The sequence below is a fragment of the Notolabrus celidotus genome, chromosome 7, assembly GCF_009762535.1.
Source record: "Notolabrus celidotus isolate fNotCel1 chromosome 7, fNotCel1.pri, whole genome shotgun sequence".
In the NCBI taxonomy this organism is placed as follows: domain Eukaryota; kingdom Metazoa; phylum Chordata; class Actinopteri; order Labriformes; family Labridae; genus Notolabrus; species Notolabrus celidotus.
Genome location: NC_048278.1, coordinates 17,826,847 through 17,843,935, shown reverse-complemented (window position 1 = coordinate 17,843,935; position 17,089 = coordinate 17,826,847). Strand labels below are relative to the sequence as shown.

Genomic DNA, 17,089 nt, shown 5'->3' with positions numbered 1-17,089 from the left:
TGCACACTCGCCAAATGGTGCTGCACTGAAAGTGGAGAAGGGTATTGTTAACAATGAGAGAGACAGACTGAGAGAGAGAGAGAGAGAGAGAGAGAGAGAGAGAGAGAGAGAGAGAGAGAGAGAGAGAGAGAGAGAGAGAGAGAGAGAGAGAGAGAGAGAGAGAGATTAAATAAGAGAAAGTGAGAGAGTTGTGTATGATGGAGGTAGGGAATGACTGATAACTGACAAAACATCAGTTAAACTGTATCTGTGATGATGGCTTTAAGGGGAGGATGAGTGAATCAAGTAAAATGAGCAAGAGAGGATTTTTTTCTTTTGGAGTTGTTGGGTTGTTGGAGGGATGAGGTAGGATTACTGAGGAGGTAGAATAAAGAGGGTTATGTCCAAAGCCAACTCTAAGAGGTGGTGGTTACTGCCAAAACAATGGAAACAATGACATAGCGCCTTAGTACAGGCCGCTGTAAGCTCTTATTTCATCTTTGATGCATCTTGGCACATATTTTCATGATGTCAGAAGCTACTTGATGGATAGCATTTAGCAGAATTTAGCCATGATAAATTCAATTAATTTGTAATGAAGTGGTGTTGTGTTGAAAATAGCGACTGAAAAATGGCACTAACAGTAATTTAAACTTGTTGATGCCATTAACTGAACAATGAAGAGAGAGAGTATCTCTATCTTTAACACCTCTTCAAAGTGGTGACAGTGTATTTCTGTAATTTTTGCCAACTTATTTCGTCTTTACAAATTTCTTTTATTTTGGCAGCAATTTAAATGTCACCATAACGGACAAATCTGGAAAAAGCGTGTGATCTTGAACACGTTATTCCAGGTTTATGTGGTTTAAGTGCTGAAGTAAGTGGCAGAGTTTAACATATTTAAACTCCTTAAAAGATTTTGTTTTATGTCAGCTGATGATGTCAACAATACACCCTGATACATTATGGCTCCCTTTTAAATTATTCTTGGAATAATTAGACTGGAGAATAGAAATTTAAATAAGGTGGTGGTGGGTGAGTGGGAGGATTTGAGGGGTGTTCAGGGATCACTACAGTGAAGGGGAGAGGTTGAGGTAGAGAGTGTGGAAAAGAGACAAAGTCAGATGGAGGTATCAGTTTGTACTTTGGCGGTGGAAGGGGAGGGTGGTGTGGTGAGGGTCAGGCAGGAGTGAGGAAAAGTTTCATGATGCCTGCTTTAGTGGGTGACAGGTGTAGGGTTGGATAGTGAGGTACCTGCATCCATGTCGTTGGGCCACGCACTGGACTGGGATGAGCTGGCAGCAGGTGAGCGTCCAGGATAGAAAACATCATCTGTTGGGCTCTCCAGCTCACTGTCGTCTAATGACTTCCTCTTGGTGGAGCTGAGGCCACGGGCAAGAAGTTTGCAGGGTTGAAGGGAGGTGGGTGAACAGAGAAAGAGAAGGAAAACAGGCATGATTTAAAACAAAATGTATGAATGGAACAAGGACAAAATACCTTCACATAAACAAGCACTCAAGTTATTCATCTTACTGGAAACAATATCAAGATTCCAAAGTCTTGGAGCAGAACAGACAAAGTACAAGAAATATCAAAGCTAGGAATGAAAAGGGAGGAAAGGAAAAGAAAGTTAGGAAGCCTAGACAGCCACACATTAAGACTCTCTCTCTGTATGTGTGTGTGTGTGTGTGTGTGTGTGTGTGTGTGTTTGTGTGTGTGTGTGTGTGTGTGTGTGAGTGTGTGTGTGTGAAGGAGGGGGGTTTAATTAATCTTTGAAAGTGTTAATAACTACCTCCGTGGAAGGTTTGCGTACAACTCCACCTCAGACCTAAAGTGACAGCAGATGACAGAAGTAAGAAGAGAGAAAGAGTTAAGAAAGACATCACACATCCATAAAGAGGAGAGCAGATAACAGAGACACACAGACGAGGATGTTCAGGACAGAATCCAAGACTGGAAGTGGACTCATAGTACCAACAGCTATTTATATGATGACACCTGAATAAAACGACAAACTTGAATTGCAAACAAAGATAAAAAGCAAGATATGGTTGTTAGATATTTCTGTGATTTCATACTTCCCTTCAGGCTACCCTGAGCGTCATATGGACTCACATATCAAGGAAGCACTTCACCACCACATGGTGGCTTCACCCATGAGAGCCTCTACTGATGGTGGACAGCTGGACTTTGTGGTCACAGGTGTTTCCAGGGCAACTTGCATTATCTCTCTACACCTGTGCACCACTGTGGCCTCTGATGAATCATAATTAAAACTGTGTACCTGGTGGAGGGAGGGGAGGTCAGGGAGCGCCGCCCCAGAGCCACCTGGTTGATGTTGTAGTAGCTGGGACTGCTGTCCAGGTCAGCAAGTGAGAAGTTGGGACCTGATGCTGTTGCAACAGGAGCTGACGGAGACATATGAATAAAAGGGGGAGAAAAAAAAGGCATGGCAAAGACAAACAAGTTAGACATATGTTTCAGAAAAACTCTTATACTTATTATAGATTTACTTGGTGTCACAGAGGGATGTACTCTAAAAGGTATAAACAAGATTAAAGTGGGTCCCCTGAACCAAATGGTTCTTCAGGTGGGGCTGCTTTGTGACAGTTGTTAGTCCCCACCAGGAAAAGTAATCATAGTTGGCTTCTGTTTTCTGTGGTTTCTACATCTCTCTCTGCAAGCGTTTCTCCAACTTACTCTGTGACACTCTGACCAGCTCTGCCACATTCCACACCCCTGAGGTGACGAAGCAGTCCTGGAAACTCAGGTGCCCTGTACAGAAAAGGACGTGATCAGAACTTTTGTATGAAAGTATAGAAAAGAAAAATTGGGTTAAATGAAAGTAACTCGACATGGGAAATTCATGGAGTAGTGTGAAAAAATAATTGGAAGAAATCCTGAAAATTCCACCCCTGTGAGAGGGCCACCATCTGCAACTATGTTTGTGGATCAACATCTGTGTGAGTGTGTTTGCTAATTGGATCCATAATTGGAAAATGTTAAGACTGATAAGCGTGATGGAATCAATTCTAGCATGCTAATTTGACGGTGTTTGGACATGGATGTGTGCGTGTGTGTGTGTGTGTGTGTACCTACCATTGGGCGGTGGTTTGATGTCTGTGTCCCCTTGTTGGCTGGAGCTGTCTGATTGTCCAGATTCTGCACAGAAACAGAAACAGAAGCAGAAGCAGAGGAAGAAGAATGGTTAGGATCTAGTCTGTATGCTAAAAAAGGAAAAGAAAACATACTGGTAAGTGTACAGTGTCTCAGTGAATCATACTTCTCTATGCAGCCAAGATTGTGTGTGATATTAGAGGTGTGAGAGGGAATAAAAGGGACCAGCAGTATGTGTTGGGATATGGTGTACATCTTGTTAGTATATATGTGCGTGTGTGATTTACTTCCCACATTTTTCTGTGACAGTCTTGTATCTAAGAATGTTCACTCTCGTCTCCCTCTGTCCCTCCTGACTTAAGGTGCAATGATTTACAGTGTTCTGCTATGCCATTTAGTATCTTACCACGCAATCATATCCCTTGCCCTAATCCTATTTAATACCTTCTTGCTGGTAGGGATTTAGTCTGCGTAAACAGAACACCTTACACACACAGACACACACACAGACACACATTTGAACACACACCCACTCTACCATGCTCACACTCTCTTGATCTGTTTCTTCCTGTAATGTTTGTTTCATACTTTAATCCTGGCATGGACACACACACACACACACACTAACACACACACACACATGCACAGATATAATAAAAAGCTCGACCATATTAGTTTGGCTGACCTGGGAAGTTTGAGGTTGTTGGATTGCTAGATTGAGGCAAACCCTCTGGGGAATCAAATGTTGGCAGAAACACACCAAACATTAACACGCATACTCATCTGCGCAATCACACACAAATGACTGGTGTAGAAAAGCATGGGGGCCTAACTCACATGTGCAGACACAAACATGATAAGTCTCGATCTGAAGAAGCTGCAGGCTGAAAGAGGAGGGTGCAGGGCGGCGATTTGTAACAGAAGTACTAGGTAAAGTTGGTCTTAAGATTATGCATTCTTCTGGTTGTGAGATGTAAAAAATAAGATGTTGAGAGTGTGTATGCAAATATGTGTATGGCTACATGACAGACCTAGGATCTGTGAGTATTTCCTTGATCTTTGTGACCATTTGTCTGACTCGGAGAGTAAGACTGAGCTCCATGTCCAGGACTGGTGTGGGGGGCTAACGCTATCGGCCTTCCACTTCGGCCTAGCTAGGCTTTAGCTATCTTGCTAACTAACTAGCTAAAGGAGGTGTTTATCTGGAGGCTGTAGGTGATAACAGAGCGCACGGACTCCTGCCAGCAGCACTTGCCTTGGAGCCACACTAAGCCACAGATTACTGAGCAGAAACAATAACAGACCTGTCTCGCTGCCTACGAAGCACTGCTTATCCACAGAGAGAGGCGAGACAGAAGAGAGTGAGAGTGACAGACAGAAAGAGCACAGAAACGAAAGAGAGCTCCTTTTCCCCCTCTCTTCTCATGCACAATCTCTCGCTCTTCTCCGTCTCTCACTGGCTGGGTGTAATTCTGGCAGCCATCTTAGAGCTTGGCAGCCATCTTAGCATTGGCGGTAGCGCCACATTCCAGCTAACTGACGGCACTCACTCCAAACATACGAGGCTGCGCCCCCGCCACGCACGCACCCAGACGCTTGCAAACACACACACTCATACGTGGACAAACATTGAGGTACACACTCAGAGTAAACATATATGATGGCCAATGAAAGCTGTTGAAAAACAACCTGACTTCACTGGACTTTATAACGTCGTGTAGTATTTCACCACCCGGCTCAACAGTATTGTAAACACTCTATTTCTCACAACGTGCATGCACTGGTTGAACACACCACCACCTATAATATATGACCAGAGTATTTCAGATACATAGTATACACTAGTTACAGGGTATGCTATGCTGCCATGAACATTCAAGACTTCCATCGATCATCAACAGCCATGTAATACACACTGCTGATTCAGTGATTTCTTAACTTGGAGGGCTTTCATTACCATTCCATATCATCTGCTTTACAATCGTATATTTAACACCTCAACATGAAAGCAGCTTTTAAATGTGGACATATCACATTTTGGAAACATAAACTGCACGTGGAAACCTTGGCTTCGTGTTGCTGTTGTTGGCCTCTCATGACCCGACATGGTATACTGTTTCAGTAGTGTGCAAAACCAAGAATGAAAACTGAGGGTAAGGGAATATATGAGGCTGTCAAGCAGATATTTTCAGAAGCAGGCACACTGGCCGTCTAGTCTTTGGGGTGATGTTGAGGACATCTACCAAACCTCATCAGCTTTCAGGGTTTGCAAGACAGAGGGATACATGTTGTTGCTTTACAGAAGATAGCATGGATGCTCTTTTTCATTCTGAGAGTAGACTTTTCTTAACATGTTCACTCAACAAAACATCCTGAAGACAATACAATCAGATGACCCTGCTAGATAGTGAATCTTTCCTGCCACAGTTTTCTGAACTCAGGCACCTCAGCTGACAAACAATGCTGTACAACACAGTTCAATCAGTGCTCTGGTAGGTTCAACAGTGTATTCTATAGCTGGGCTGAGAAGTGAGGAGGACAGGGGGAGAGGGAGGTTAGACAGAGGAGGTCTGGTTGCTGGTTATCACAGCTCTGGCAGCTGCAGCGACAACAGCAGCGACAACCCCCTCTCTCCCCGCTGCCTTCCTCCTAACCACACATCCAGCCCCTTATCTTCCCACCACAGCCCCCCAAAGCCCTCCCTGCAGCAGCCCCAATCATAGCCCTGCAGCCCCCGTGGCTGCCCCACCACCTCACCGCCAGCAACCCCATCTCCAACCTAAAACCTTACAGGCTACCCTGCAACCCACTCAGAGCAGTGAATTTAAAAATGATTACACACAGATAATAAAGAGAGTATACAAAGGGTGACCAGATGATGTACTCATGAGAGACAGGGGCTTGTTCACTGTCTATGTTAACTTAGGTATTATCAGATAGCTGCTTTACCCATCACATCTTTTCTCACAGGGGTTGATTTTTGGATACGTCACCTTTGATGGGGGGCACTTTCATTAGCTTTTGCTATGTTTGACTGGTTGAAACCCATTGCTTTCAATGTTGTGCGATTGCTCTGTTGCACTCATTATTACTATGATTTCATTCCTCCACAGAGAGACAAACTCACTGTGTAGCCAACCAGCTGTTTTGTCACACTGTTATTGGCACAGCTAATTTGCTGCTAACCATGCTAGGTATGTGTACATTAACCTTGTCCCAAACTGGTGAACATGCCACTTATTTTGTTGGATTTTGCAGCTTCTTTGGTATGGCCTTCATCTTTCTTATCTTCTCCCTATCTGCTCCTCATGTCTTTTTCTCCCTCTGCATTTTGACTGGTGATAATACTGTCTTACGTCAACTGAGAGGCTGTGTGTGATGTGCATCACGAGAGAAGCTATGATGCCATATTTTCCAGACAACAGCAACTGGCTGAGTGCAATAAACCAACCATCTATTTGGTTATTGTTGCTGTTCACACAGACTACTCACTGCAGACCACTGGGAAATGTCTCAGTGCTTTCAATGTACAATCCATTTAGTAACTTCATGCTGATGATACAGTGGTGTCCATACAGTGTCACAGTCATGAGTAGAAACTTGGGTGTTTTCCCAGCTTGGTTTAAAACATTATTCTAGTCAGTTTTTAAATTGAAATAGTCATTAACCAAAAACGTGTTGTGTACTAACTGTCTACCTTGGAATCCTGTTTTCAACTTCATGAATGTAAAAACCACCTGTAACGTCCTGTGGATGGGACTTCTGGGGTCAACTATTAGTAGGAAGTCAAGTTCAGCTAAGTTCAAGTTCATCAAAGAGTGATTGTTGCATGTTCAGACTTTACCCAGTTGGTATAAGGTTTGGAGAGGTTGGCAAACTGTGCTCACAATAGGCTAATTTTATCAAAGAAGATGATGATGTTAGCAATAAGATTAGCTTTAAAGCAAACAAGAGAGTCTTACACGGGTACACTTGTGCAAACCTGCCACACCTGTAACCTGCAACTTTCTCCAAGTAAAGTCTGGACCATGTGCTAATGTGCTACATTAAGTTACTGGCTGAACAACCTCGATCTACTTTTACTCTAACAAATTGTTCTGAGTTCAAATATCAAATGTCATAATCAACCAAAGCCTATTTGGCAGAATAAATGAGAAAAACGTTGAAATTAAAGACATCTCTGCCAGATCGATTCATGTGGCTACTAGGCCTGCTACAATCTGATTTAGGGTTAGGTTGTTGTATTAGTGCACCATTATTTTAATTTATAAAGCTCTAGACAATTAAGTGTTCCTCCCTAATGCACTCCCACAGATTTAATTTGTACTCATGCCCATACTTTTGATTTAATAAAAATATACTTGTGACCCTTTCTTACCCATTACAAACTCACATAATAATCTGGTACCCTGCAGCTTGCCGTGGAGAGTGTGTATTAAGTCTGCTTTCTAACTATAGTTGTTCTTTGTGGCTGCTGTTCAAAGACAGTTGCTGTCATTAGTAACTGATTGCTAAATTTCCTACATGCTCTAGGGCAAATCTCATGACCAACACCACAACCAACACAACCCCTGTCACTGTGGCCTTACACAGCTGTGCCCCCCACACTATGGTTCCTCTCCCTGTCACAATGTCTCCATCAATCACTGTGAGGTTAAACTCTCACCATCTCATCCAGCATGTTTCTGTGGCTCTCTTCAGTATATAGTCAATCTGTGCAGAAATCTCCTCATCATCGTTTTTACATTTTAGATACCCAACTAATGAATCCAAAGTACTTCTTCTTTTCACTGTCTTCAGTATTTGACTCTCCTCCCTGTGTTAATCTGCTGCACGGTTGATCTTCAGGGTAAGTCAAAACAAACCACTCCTCCCACAAAGCAACCAACTGACCCACCATCCTCTCTCACTTGTGGATTAGGCTTTGGCTCAGTGACCTGTGCCATTGACCAACTGGTGCTAGGGGTCAGACAGAGTTGCCAGTCTGTCACTCCTCATGGCGAGAGCAGGAAAGCAGTGGACTAAAGCTCAGCGGGGAAAAAAAGCCCAGATTAGAACACATTCAAAGTGACCTAAAAGCTCTCTGCACCCTACAGCAATAGACAAAACTCTAAATGCACAAATTACATTTCCCCACGTGTGGAAATGTTCAAGCTCATGATTATAAACTTGGGATAAAACCGAAGCAAAAGCCAAGTGACAAGTGGGCTTCACAGTGGTGCACCACTGTTTGACAGATGCATAAACAGTGCTGGTCATTTAAGACTCAGTGCTGTAAAAGCATGCTCACTCCTGACATCAACATACAAACCAACAAGTAAGCTCGAAACCCCATTCCCACATCTAACCAGTGTGTCCATATGTGCAGTGTGTATTTGTGTAACTACATGTATGTACGCAGACTGTTGGTTCAGAGAGATTTCCCTCCTTGTTGGAACAAATGTCAACTCCACTCTCCCCCTCTCCTCTCTTCTCCTCCCCAAAACACAGGATAACGCCGTACAGCCTCCCAATTGGGTTTCGCTTAAGAGGTTTATCGGTATGTTGCTAAACATTCTGACCTTTTTTTAATCCTTAATGCGCTTAAAATGTTCCAAACCCTCCTAATCCCCCTGGCTATCCCACACAGATGTTCACTCAGCTCTTTTATTGGACCTTATTTTATTATTTTTTATTTTTTCATTTTATATTTACGTTTCTTCTGATTTATTTTTTAAATATTTCTGGCTGTGTCATATGAGGATTTCTGTTTGAGTGTTAAGAAGTCTTTATGATTGCCAGTGTTATCTCTATGTAGTCTGTGTGCAGTAATGCTTTTGTCCTAAAAGTGTTAAGCAGATCCCCATGTGGTAAGCCACTAGTGTGAATGTGACCTTTCAAATTTTCATCTGTTTGACAAAAGCATTTCTTTAATACTAAGACATGAAACTTAAAATATTAAAGTCATAAGAAAGTTAAACTGAATTCAGTTGAGTTGAATTCAGGTGAAATGTTGAAATGAGGTTTAACCTGTGTGAAATAAACACTGTTTGGTTAGTATATACACTGTTTAATTTTGTGTATGCATGTGTGGATGTACGTCTAAATGTATGTACGTATGCATGTATGCATGTGTGTTTGTGTGTATTTGTGTTTGTGTCCCTGTATCACTGTGCCAGGCAGGCAGGCCGTGTGGCGAGGTGGCAGAGTAGGGCTCTGTATGAGTGTGTTTGTGTGTGTGTGTGTGTGTGTGTGTGTGTGTTTGTGTGGAGCAGGTGTGCCTGGCCGCCCTGCGCAGCTTGCTGCCCATCTGTGCTCCCGTCTGTGTGCCGCCTGCGCCCACGCTCTGCCAACAGCACCACACCACGGCAAAGGGACCCAGGAGAGAGGGATGCTGAGAGACGAGGGGAGGGATGGAAAGAATGGGAGAGATGGAGGGGAGGAGGAGAAGAAGAGAGGAGTGAGGGGAGGGGAGGGGAGGGGGGGGAGCAGAGATAGGAGAGAAAAGGGGGATTACAAGGCTGGGAGCACGGAGGATAGTGGAGGGAGCAAAGAAAAGTGGGAAAATGAAGGGGGGGGGGGGGGGGGGGTTATGGGTCTAGAGAGTATGCATGAGCTCGCAGGGAATGGGTGGAGTGGGTGATAGTGAGTGTGAGTGCCTAGTGGAGGTGCGTGTGTGTGTGTGTGTGTGTGTGTGTGTGTGTGTGTGTGTGTGTGTGTGTGTGTGTGTGTGTGTGTTTGGGGGGGTCGGCTGGCTGGATGCCCATGCATACCCCCCTTCTTCTTTATCCCCTTCACTTCTTCCCGTTGTCCCCCCTCTACTCATTCATCCTCTTATCCTCACCCAGCATCACCTCTTGGCTCCATCAGCGCAGATTACTGTGGACTAGAGTTACACAGCTTCACAGTCTCCTGAAATGTTTCTCCATCACTGGGTTGGGACCCAACAGTGGGTTACACAGACCCCCAAAAATGTGTCCCTAACCATTTCTTGAGTAATGTTTTATCCAAAGACCCTGGCATTGTAAAGCCAGCAGGGTATTCCCAAGCTGCTGCAACATAATCTTGGCTAAATGTTAAGCTGTGGACCCAGAGGTAATATTCCCAAAAGGGATTTTTTTTATATTAAATTAGCCTATCCAGTGTCCCAAATCAATTATGGTACAGGGATTTCTTTCAGATTTCCAACACATACCAAGCAAACCAACTTGAAGTCTTTCATTCCCATACGTGAAAAAAAGTAAATAAAGAAAAATCTGTTTTATTCAGAGCGTTAAAAAGAATAGGTATATCTTTAATTCAAGGATGGTCTCATTAACTTGAAGCTTTTAAAGCCAGCCTAAGCCAAATTTTTACTCAGAGAGGTGTGAAATGACTTCCACTGAGAGTTATGAACTTCAGCGCAGGATGTGTGAATTTGCTTTTATGTGTGTGTCTCAGTAAAGCCTGGAAATAATAGTATAAAACTAAAAGTATTAAAAGTATAAAGCTGCATAAAATTGTGCAAAACTTTGTGAAGTTTTGAATCAAAGATTTTTTCTCTGCTTCCACCAGAGTTGAAGTATGAAATAGTTTGTCATTGCCAATAGTGAAGTAGTTTGATACCATTACCAACTAATGCTGCTAGTACTGCAAGACAAATGTCTTGGGTTGAGTCAGGTATTGGCTTAATGGGATGAAATTGTTCAGTTTGTCAAAACGTATGCCAGAGATGTTGAAAAGTGTTGGTTGGCATAAGCATATCAATGTTTTATGGAATCAAAATCTTAACTTCCATACAAATTCCAAACAGGACTTCACTTTTGGTTAGGAAACCTACGCAGTACAAATCAGCCTACACGTTATTTCAAATGGTTATTTCTGTACAGCAGATAGAATCTTTCAGAAGGGCAATAATAAAGTTCCCATGACAGCTAACTTTCTTGGCCTCTCATTTGGTTACTGTGATCATTGCTATGCATCGTGGTCACAGAGGCCTCCAACAGAACTGTGATTCATAATTAATATGGATAGTTGAGTGTTAATGGGATTCTGTGCTTTGGAGTCATGCTGACTAGACTTGTTTAGACTTGTTTTTGGACAGGCGCTCAGAGTCTTGAAGGACTGCTAGGAAGTAAGGAGCAAGAGTCCCACTCATAGAGACAAGAAGATTCATACTCTTGTAGAAACCTAGTCATCCAGCTGACACATGCCAGGAAGAGAAGGCACTCAAGACTCTGATATAAAGGGTACAATATTTAGATGATTAGATTGAAATATTTTTGACTCTTCTACATCTGAGGAATGAGCTTAAAAAGTAACACATGTCATGTGGTTATGAATATATTAAAAAGAACATGTTTGACAAAAGTTTTCTGATGCTGAATTAATGCATTCAGCTTGTGTGTGCATAAATTTGTGTTCACTGTAAACAATTATGAGCAATTTGCTTTCATGTACCTGCAAACGGCTTCATTAGCAGAGGACCGAGTATACTGCATTTGTGTGTGAGTGTGAGAGTGTGTGTGGCTAAAGCTGGGGGCCCCCAGCACGGTTCACGACCCAGCCTAACAGAGTGTGAACGTCCTCCTGCTGAGCTGATACTGATATAACTGTCCTGTAAGTGGTGTTGACACCAGCATTATTACCCTGTCAACCTCCATCTCTACTCAGTTTAAAGGCGTCAACCAAGGCGGGGTCCCGAGCACGGTAAGGAGCAGTGAGTGTCCCTGCACAGCCCCACTCCAGTCCAAATAAATACAGCTGCACAAAGGCCGGAAAGGGAAGGAGAAGGGTAACACTAGGGAGGGAGAAGGAAGGAGGAAGAAGGGGAGGGGGCAGTGGGGGTACGTTTACTCTCAACACTACCTACATGTCTCTCACTAGATACAAACCCCAGAGAGACAAACGAACTGAAGGGTGGCTGCAGGAGGGGGTTACCACCACCAGGTGGAGTTTTCCTGGCACATGAAGAGCATGGTGAAATGCAAATAAAGCAACAAGGCCTTGGGCCAGGCGTCTCTGCTAGCTCAGACTTCACTCTCTAGACTGTATAGAGAAGCAGGCCAGGAACGTAGAGAAAGGGAGACAAAGAGATGAAAAGGGGGAGAGATGTGATGGGAATAAAATCAAAGTGAAATATGGAGCCATGAACATTATTGAGATGTGAGTAGGAGCTTATTCCATCTGCATTTTGCCCTCAGATAGTACGATTCAACACATAGAGTGCACACCATCATGTTCAAATAAAGTGTTCCAAATTAGACGCCATACACTCTCTGACATCAGGAGCTGAGGACTCACTGAGAGACAAAACGGGCATCTTGAAAGGGACAAACTACCAAGAACTCCAGAGACAGACAGAAAAGTGAACAATGAATTTAGATTTACAATAGCATAGAACATGGCCAGAAAAAAAAGAAAACACATAGCAGTGTGACAGAAGGCATAGTTGCGGTAAAAGGGAGCAGCAATAAAACTTTGCTGAGAGAAAATAAATTACAAGGGAGTCTGGAACAAATGTATGCGGGACAGCATAGCACGGGAATGAGCCATGACCAAACTGCATAGTAGCAAGACACTGCACATCACTTTGTTTTTAGATATACACCATACAGTAGTTAAAAATGCAGCAGCAGTAAATAAAAGACAACCAAATCTGCTTTGCAAAAGAAAGTTGGAAAAGTTGCAGGAAAATAAAGAGCTGAATATAGAGCTGAGGTGCGAGGGAAGGCCTGTGCTGAGCCTTGGATTTCTCCTCCCTCGTTCCTCTTCCTGCTGGCCCAGATACACACTGTGGGTCTTTGTGCTGAGGCTTACACACACTTCCTGTCTGGCCTGCAGTGGGGTGCTTTAAGGTAAGACTCTCCCATGTTTTGCATTGGAGCTGTCTTCCTCAGTTTTCCTGTGTTATACTTCATATTTATTCTTCATCACTCCATACACATAATTCAACCTGAAGTTTAAACAACCTAGACCACCTGTTTTCTGCCCACATCCCCCTCTATTTAAAATTATATGTGTTATGAGTGTTATTTTTTTTTACATTCCTCTTATATTGGTACTTTTTCCTCACTTTCATCTTCCAAGGTCTTTGCATTTCTTTACAAGACACATAAAAGAAAGTGAATTACACTAATAGAACGCTGGAGCACTTGCACAGCCAAGGACACGTCGATAAGAGTGAGAAAACATCCTCAGTGCAGCCATACACACACATACACACAAACACACAAAGTGATACTGAGCAAGGTTGCCAACTCCTCCAAAAGCACCACTGAGATAACAGCGATAACAAACATTCTTCCTGCAGCCAAGTCTTTTTCTCCTGAGGAACACTTCAATGAAAATTCTGAACAAATGTGCCATTTTATGAACATAACAATACGTCAAAAAGTCAGTTGAGTGTATGTGCTCCGCTAGAAAGCAAGAGACCCAATTACAGAGGATCTCTAAAGTTCTTTGCTCAAGAGAAATGAAATGATGAAAGTAAGAGAGAAGACATCTATTGGAATGCGTTTGAAAATAACGATGGTTCAGAAGGGAATGCATAAAAGTCATAATCAAAATTATTTTCTGGTGGAAAAAAAAGTTTTTAATATAGTAAAGAATGAAGTCATATATTTTATGCAAGTGTAATTTCCAAAAAAACATACACATTAACGCAAGCAATCATATACAGTAGCTAAAGTTGCTCCCAGATTGGTAGTACACATATAGAACTGCACGCAGGGGCCTGGACATCCACACAATATGTGTCTCACTGGGAAGTGTGAACAATCCAAGTGACTCAATCCTGTCAATCTGTGCCAAGAGGACAGAGGGAGGGTGGGAGGCAGAAAGTAAGAGGACTGTGGGAGGTGGGTGGGGGGGATTTAAAGAAAGGAAGAAGCAGGGATGCTAACAGGGGAGATGGAAGGTAGCTGTTGGCAAGTGGAGGACTAGAGTAAAAAGGCTGTGTATATTATATTGTATATACACATGGACAAAATCTCCAGGAGAGGAAACTTGATCAAAGGGGTCATGCTGTCACGTTGACAACACACACACACACACACCCATGGTAGAGCGGAAGGACATGTAGCCAGTGCTGCCAAGCGGTGGTCACCTTTGACCCTTTGGCACTGTAGCTGGAGATGATGCCAGCCAGACAGCTCAACGCAGGAAGTAGAGCAAACAGTGTGTTTGAATGTGCTTGTATACGTGTGTGTGTACACAGGGGTGTGGACACACTGTCCAATCACGGCTATGAAGTCGGATCGTATGAGCCAATGAAAGCAAAGTTGGACGAGGTTGACAAGGGTTGATGATCGCTCATTTTGTGCCATGTCAATATGCATTCATGTTGGCAGTCATGTGCATTTGTACCAGTATGTTGGTGTGGCTGAGTGTGTTTGAGTGTTGCTATGCAGGACAGAGGATTAGAGACCATGCAGGAACATCCTGGGAGGGCAGGGGAAGGGAGGAAGCAAGGTAAAGAGGAGAGGAGTTGGCAGGTACATGTCAAAAAAAGAAAGAAAAGAAGGCAGACAGTGAACCTGTGCCCTCTAGCAAGCTAACAGGTGTCGTTTCACCAAGTCTTGCTCAGAATACACACACTTTAAAGACACAATACCACAATATACTGAATTTAAAAGATGAAAGGGTGCCCAAGAGGACATGACATGTTGCTTGGTATGGTTCACACAATTTCACACAAACACACACATTCTTAAGGGCCTCTTTGTCCATTGTGCAGCCTGATGGTGGAGGGGGTGGTGAGGGGTAAAGGGTGAGGTCATGTGAGGGAGCTGGAGCCTGGTGCGCGGGTTAGCCTCATGTTAACCCAGTTGTCTGTATCACTCATGGGTGACCCTGGAAGGATGTTCTTGAGTGTGAGGGTAAGTTTGAGGATACAGAAAACAATGAATGAAAGACTTGTAGTGCTGTGGTCTATGAACAGCTGGGATGGTCATTAATACATATTTATGGAGAAAGTCCCTTTGCCACCAAAGCACAGGTAACCTTCATGATATTGATAAAGACAATGTCATAAAAAGGATGAATGTTGTGTATGAGATGAACACAAATGTTGATTTAAAAAGAGGAAATCCATGTGAATGTATGTCTTATACAAAAAACCACACATGGAATACCAACACAAGCTGACTACAGATTGAATAAAAGATAAATACTGGTTGAGACATGAAAAATTGCCAAACAATATAACAAACAACAAAAAAACACTCAGTTTCTGCAGAGCTACAGAAAACACACAAGAAAAAAAATCACTGTCAACAAGCTAATCCAACAAATGGTGACAATGGTAACCTTTACAGTGAGGATAGCTCCCAACAGCTTGGAGTCTGGACAAGAAAGGGATGGCACCAAAACAGACAAGTGGATAAACCAATCAGGAAGTAGATGTGCGGTAAAACAGACCGCCATCTGTCTGGTGGTATAGGCGTGCACTAGGGAGCCGCATCGCTGCTACCTTCTTGTGTGTGTTCACGTAAAAAGGATAGTATGCAATTGAGAAAGTAAAAGACCAGGAGGATGACAGGAAACATGGAGATCAGGTATAATGAGGTAGAAATTAATTTGCACATACTAAGGAAGCTGTACACATATGCACATTTCAAGGTGTGCCATGCTATGTAGTAGTGGTAGTTTATTAATTAAGTGCCATGCACCAGAAGGGTGCCCACCCAGCCTGCATGGACTTACAAGACACCAGAAAAACCAAACAGATAAGCGCAAAACATAAAGAGAAGAGGAAAGAACAATTACAATATTGTACATGTCAAACAATGACCAAAAGTTAGCACAAGGTTGCGCCTTCAAGATTGCCCCTTCAGCACTTGTTGACCAATGACCATAGCTTTACTAAATTAGAAATAAAGCATCCTCCTGAAAGGTCTAAGCTAGTTGAAATGTTTTGGGTGTAAAAAAGTACTGAAATGTATCTTCATCAGAGAAGAACACATCAGTTTTTCTGACATTTTGCAGAAAAGCTGACATCTAAGCGCATGATGTAATTGACAATGGTAAAACAAGTACAGTTATAGCATCTATTAATGTGGAATTTAACAATATACAGCAAAACTATGAAATGTGCGGAAATTTTTGTGAAACTGTGAAACTTTTACCCTGCTACAACATTTTCCTCTCCTCTCATAACCTTTAACATTCTCGCTCTTTCCCCAGAAAAGAGCACTCAGTCTGGGCAAAGGACAGCGGGCGACTCTGAGGCTTCTGCCAGACAACAGAGGCCTCCAGTCTTTTCAGAATTTGGATCACAGACAAACCATATGTGTTCCCACAGAGCACAAGTCAACACACACAAACTTCTGTGTATGTGTGTGGTTGTCCTTGTTTATCTAACTTGCATAGTATTGTCTGAGTCTCTTCTCTCGCTATCTATCTCTACCACTACCTTTTTTACAAAGATATCTCTGCTATTAAACTATCGATTAATTGTTGCTGTGTGTATGCGTTTGAGGGTGTAAGTTTATGCGAGGATAACATCCCCCCACCACTCCACCACGCTTAGCCTGTAAGTCCATCCCGCTTAACGTCTCCTCACTAATTCTAATTCCAAAATCTAATTCACCTCCTTACCACAATCACTGCACACATCATCCCTGTACTCAGCCCAGGCTAAGCTACACACACACAAAAAAATCCTCAAACACACACACACAATGAGAGATTGGCCAAATGATAACTGGACCGTGGTATTTTACTGTGCCCCATAGTTAATCCATATTAGCAGTCTTTAGCTTTAGCCTGTAATGCTTAATACAATTTTCTTGTTTTAGCTAGCCATAACAAACAGGTAGAAATTTCCCCCAAACACACCATTTTTGGACTCTAACTTGACAGTGACAAACTTGTGTCTTGACTTCAACAGAAACATAAAAATGTATAATATTACAGCTTTTTGTTCACCAAATGAGAGGAGTTCATTAAACAGACATATTGAGCTTTAATCCACTCTATAAAGAGCTATAAAATGCTGCAAAATGAATGTGTTTTCAGGGGCAGAGGTTGTGTG

The 17,089-nt window shown here is 42.8% G+C and overlaps 1 protein-coding gene across 13 annotated transcripts in view; it reads right to left on the bottom strand.

Moving 5' to 3' along the window:
* The window catches only part of LOC117815405 (nuclear factor 1 X-type-like), a 152,045-nt gene that overhangs the window by 20,384 nt on the left and 114,572 nt on the right, over window positions 1-17,089 (bottom strand). For 10 of the 13 annotated variants that reach the window (XM_034687091.1, XM_034687101.1, XM_034687092.1 and 7 more), the window contains 6 exons: window positions 3,079-3,141; window positions 2,680-2,754; window positions 2,264-2,387; window positions 1,772-1,807; window positions 1,234-1,361; window positions 1-25 (listed from right to left, as the gene is read on the bottom strand). The exon at window positions 1-25 is cut by the window's left edge and continues 50 nt beyond it. In XM_034687091.1, the coding sequence (XP_034542982.1) occupies window positions 1-25; window positions 1,234-1,361; window positions 1,772-1,807; window positions 2,264-2,387; window positions 2,680-2,754; window positions 3,079-3,141 (451 nt within the window). The remainder of the gene's footprint in view (window positions 26-1,233; window positions 1,362-1,771; window positions 1,808-2,263; window positions 2,388-2,679; window positions 2,755-3,078; window positions 3,142-17,089) is intronic. The other 3 variants (XM_034687096.1, XM_034687100.1, XM_034687102.1) reach the window with 1 other exon arrangement.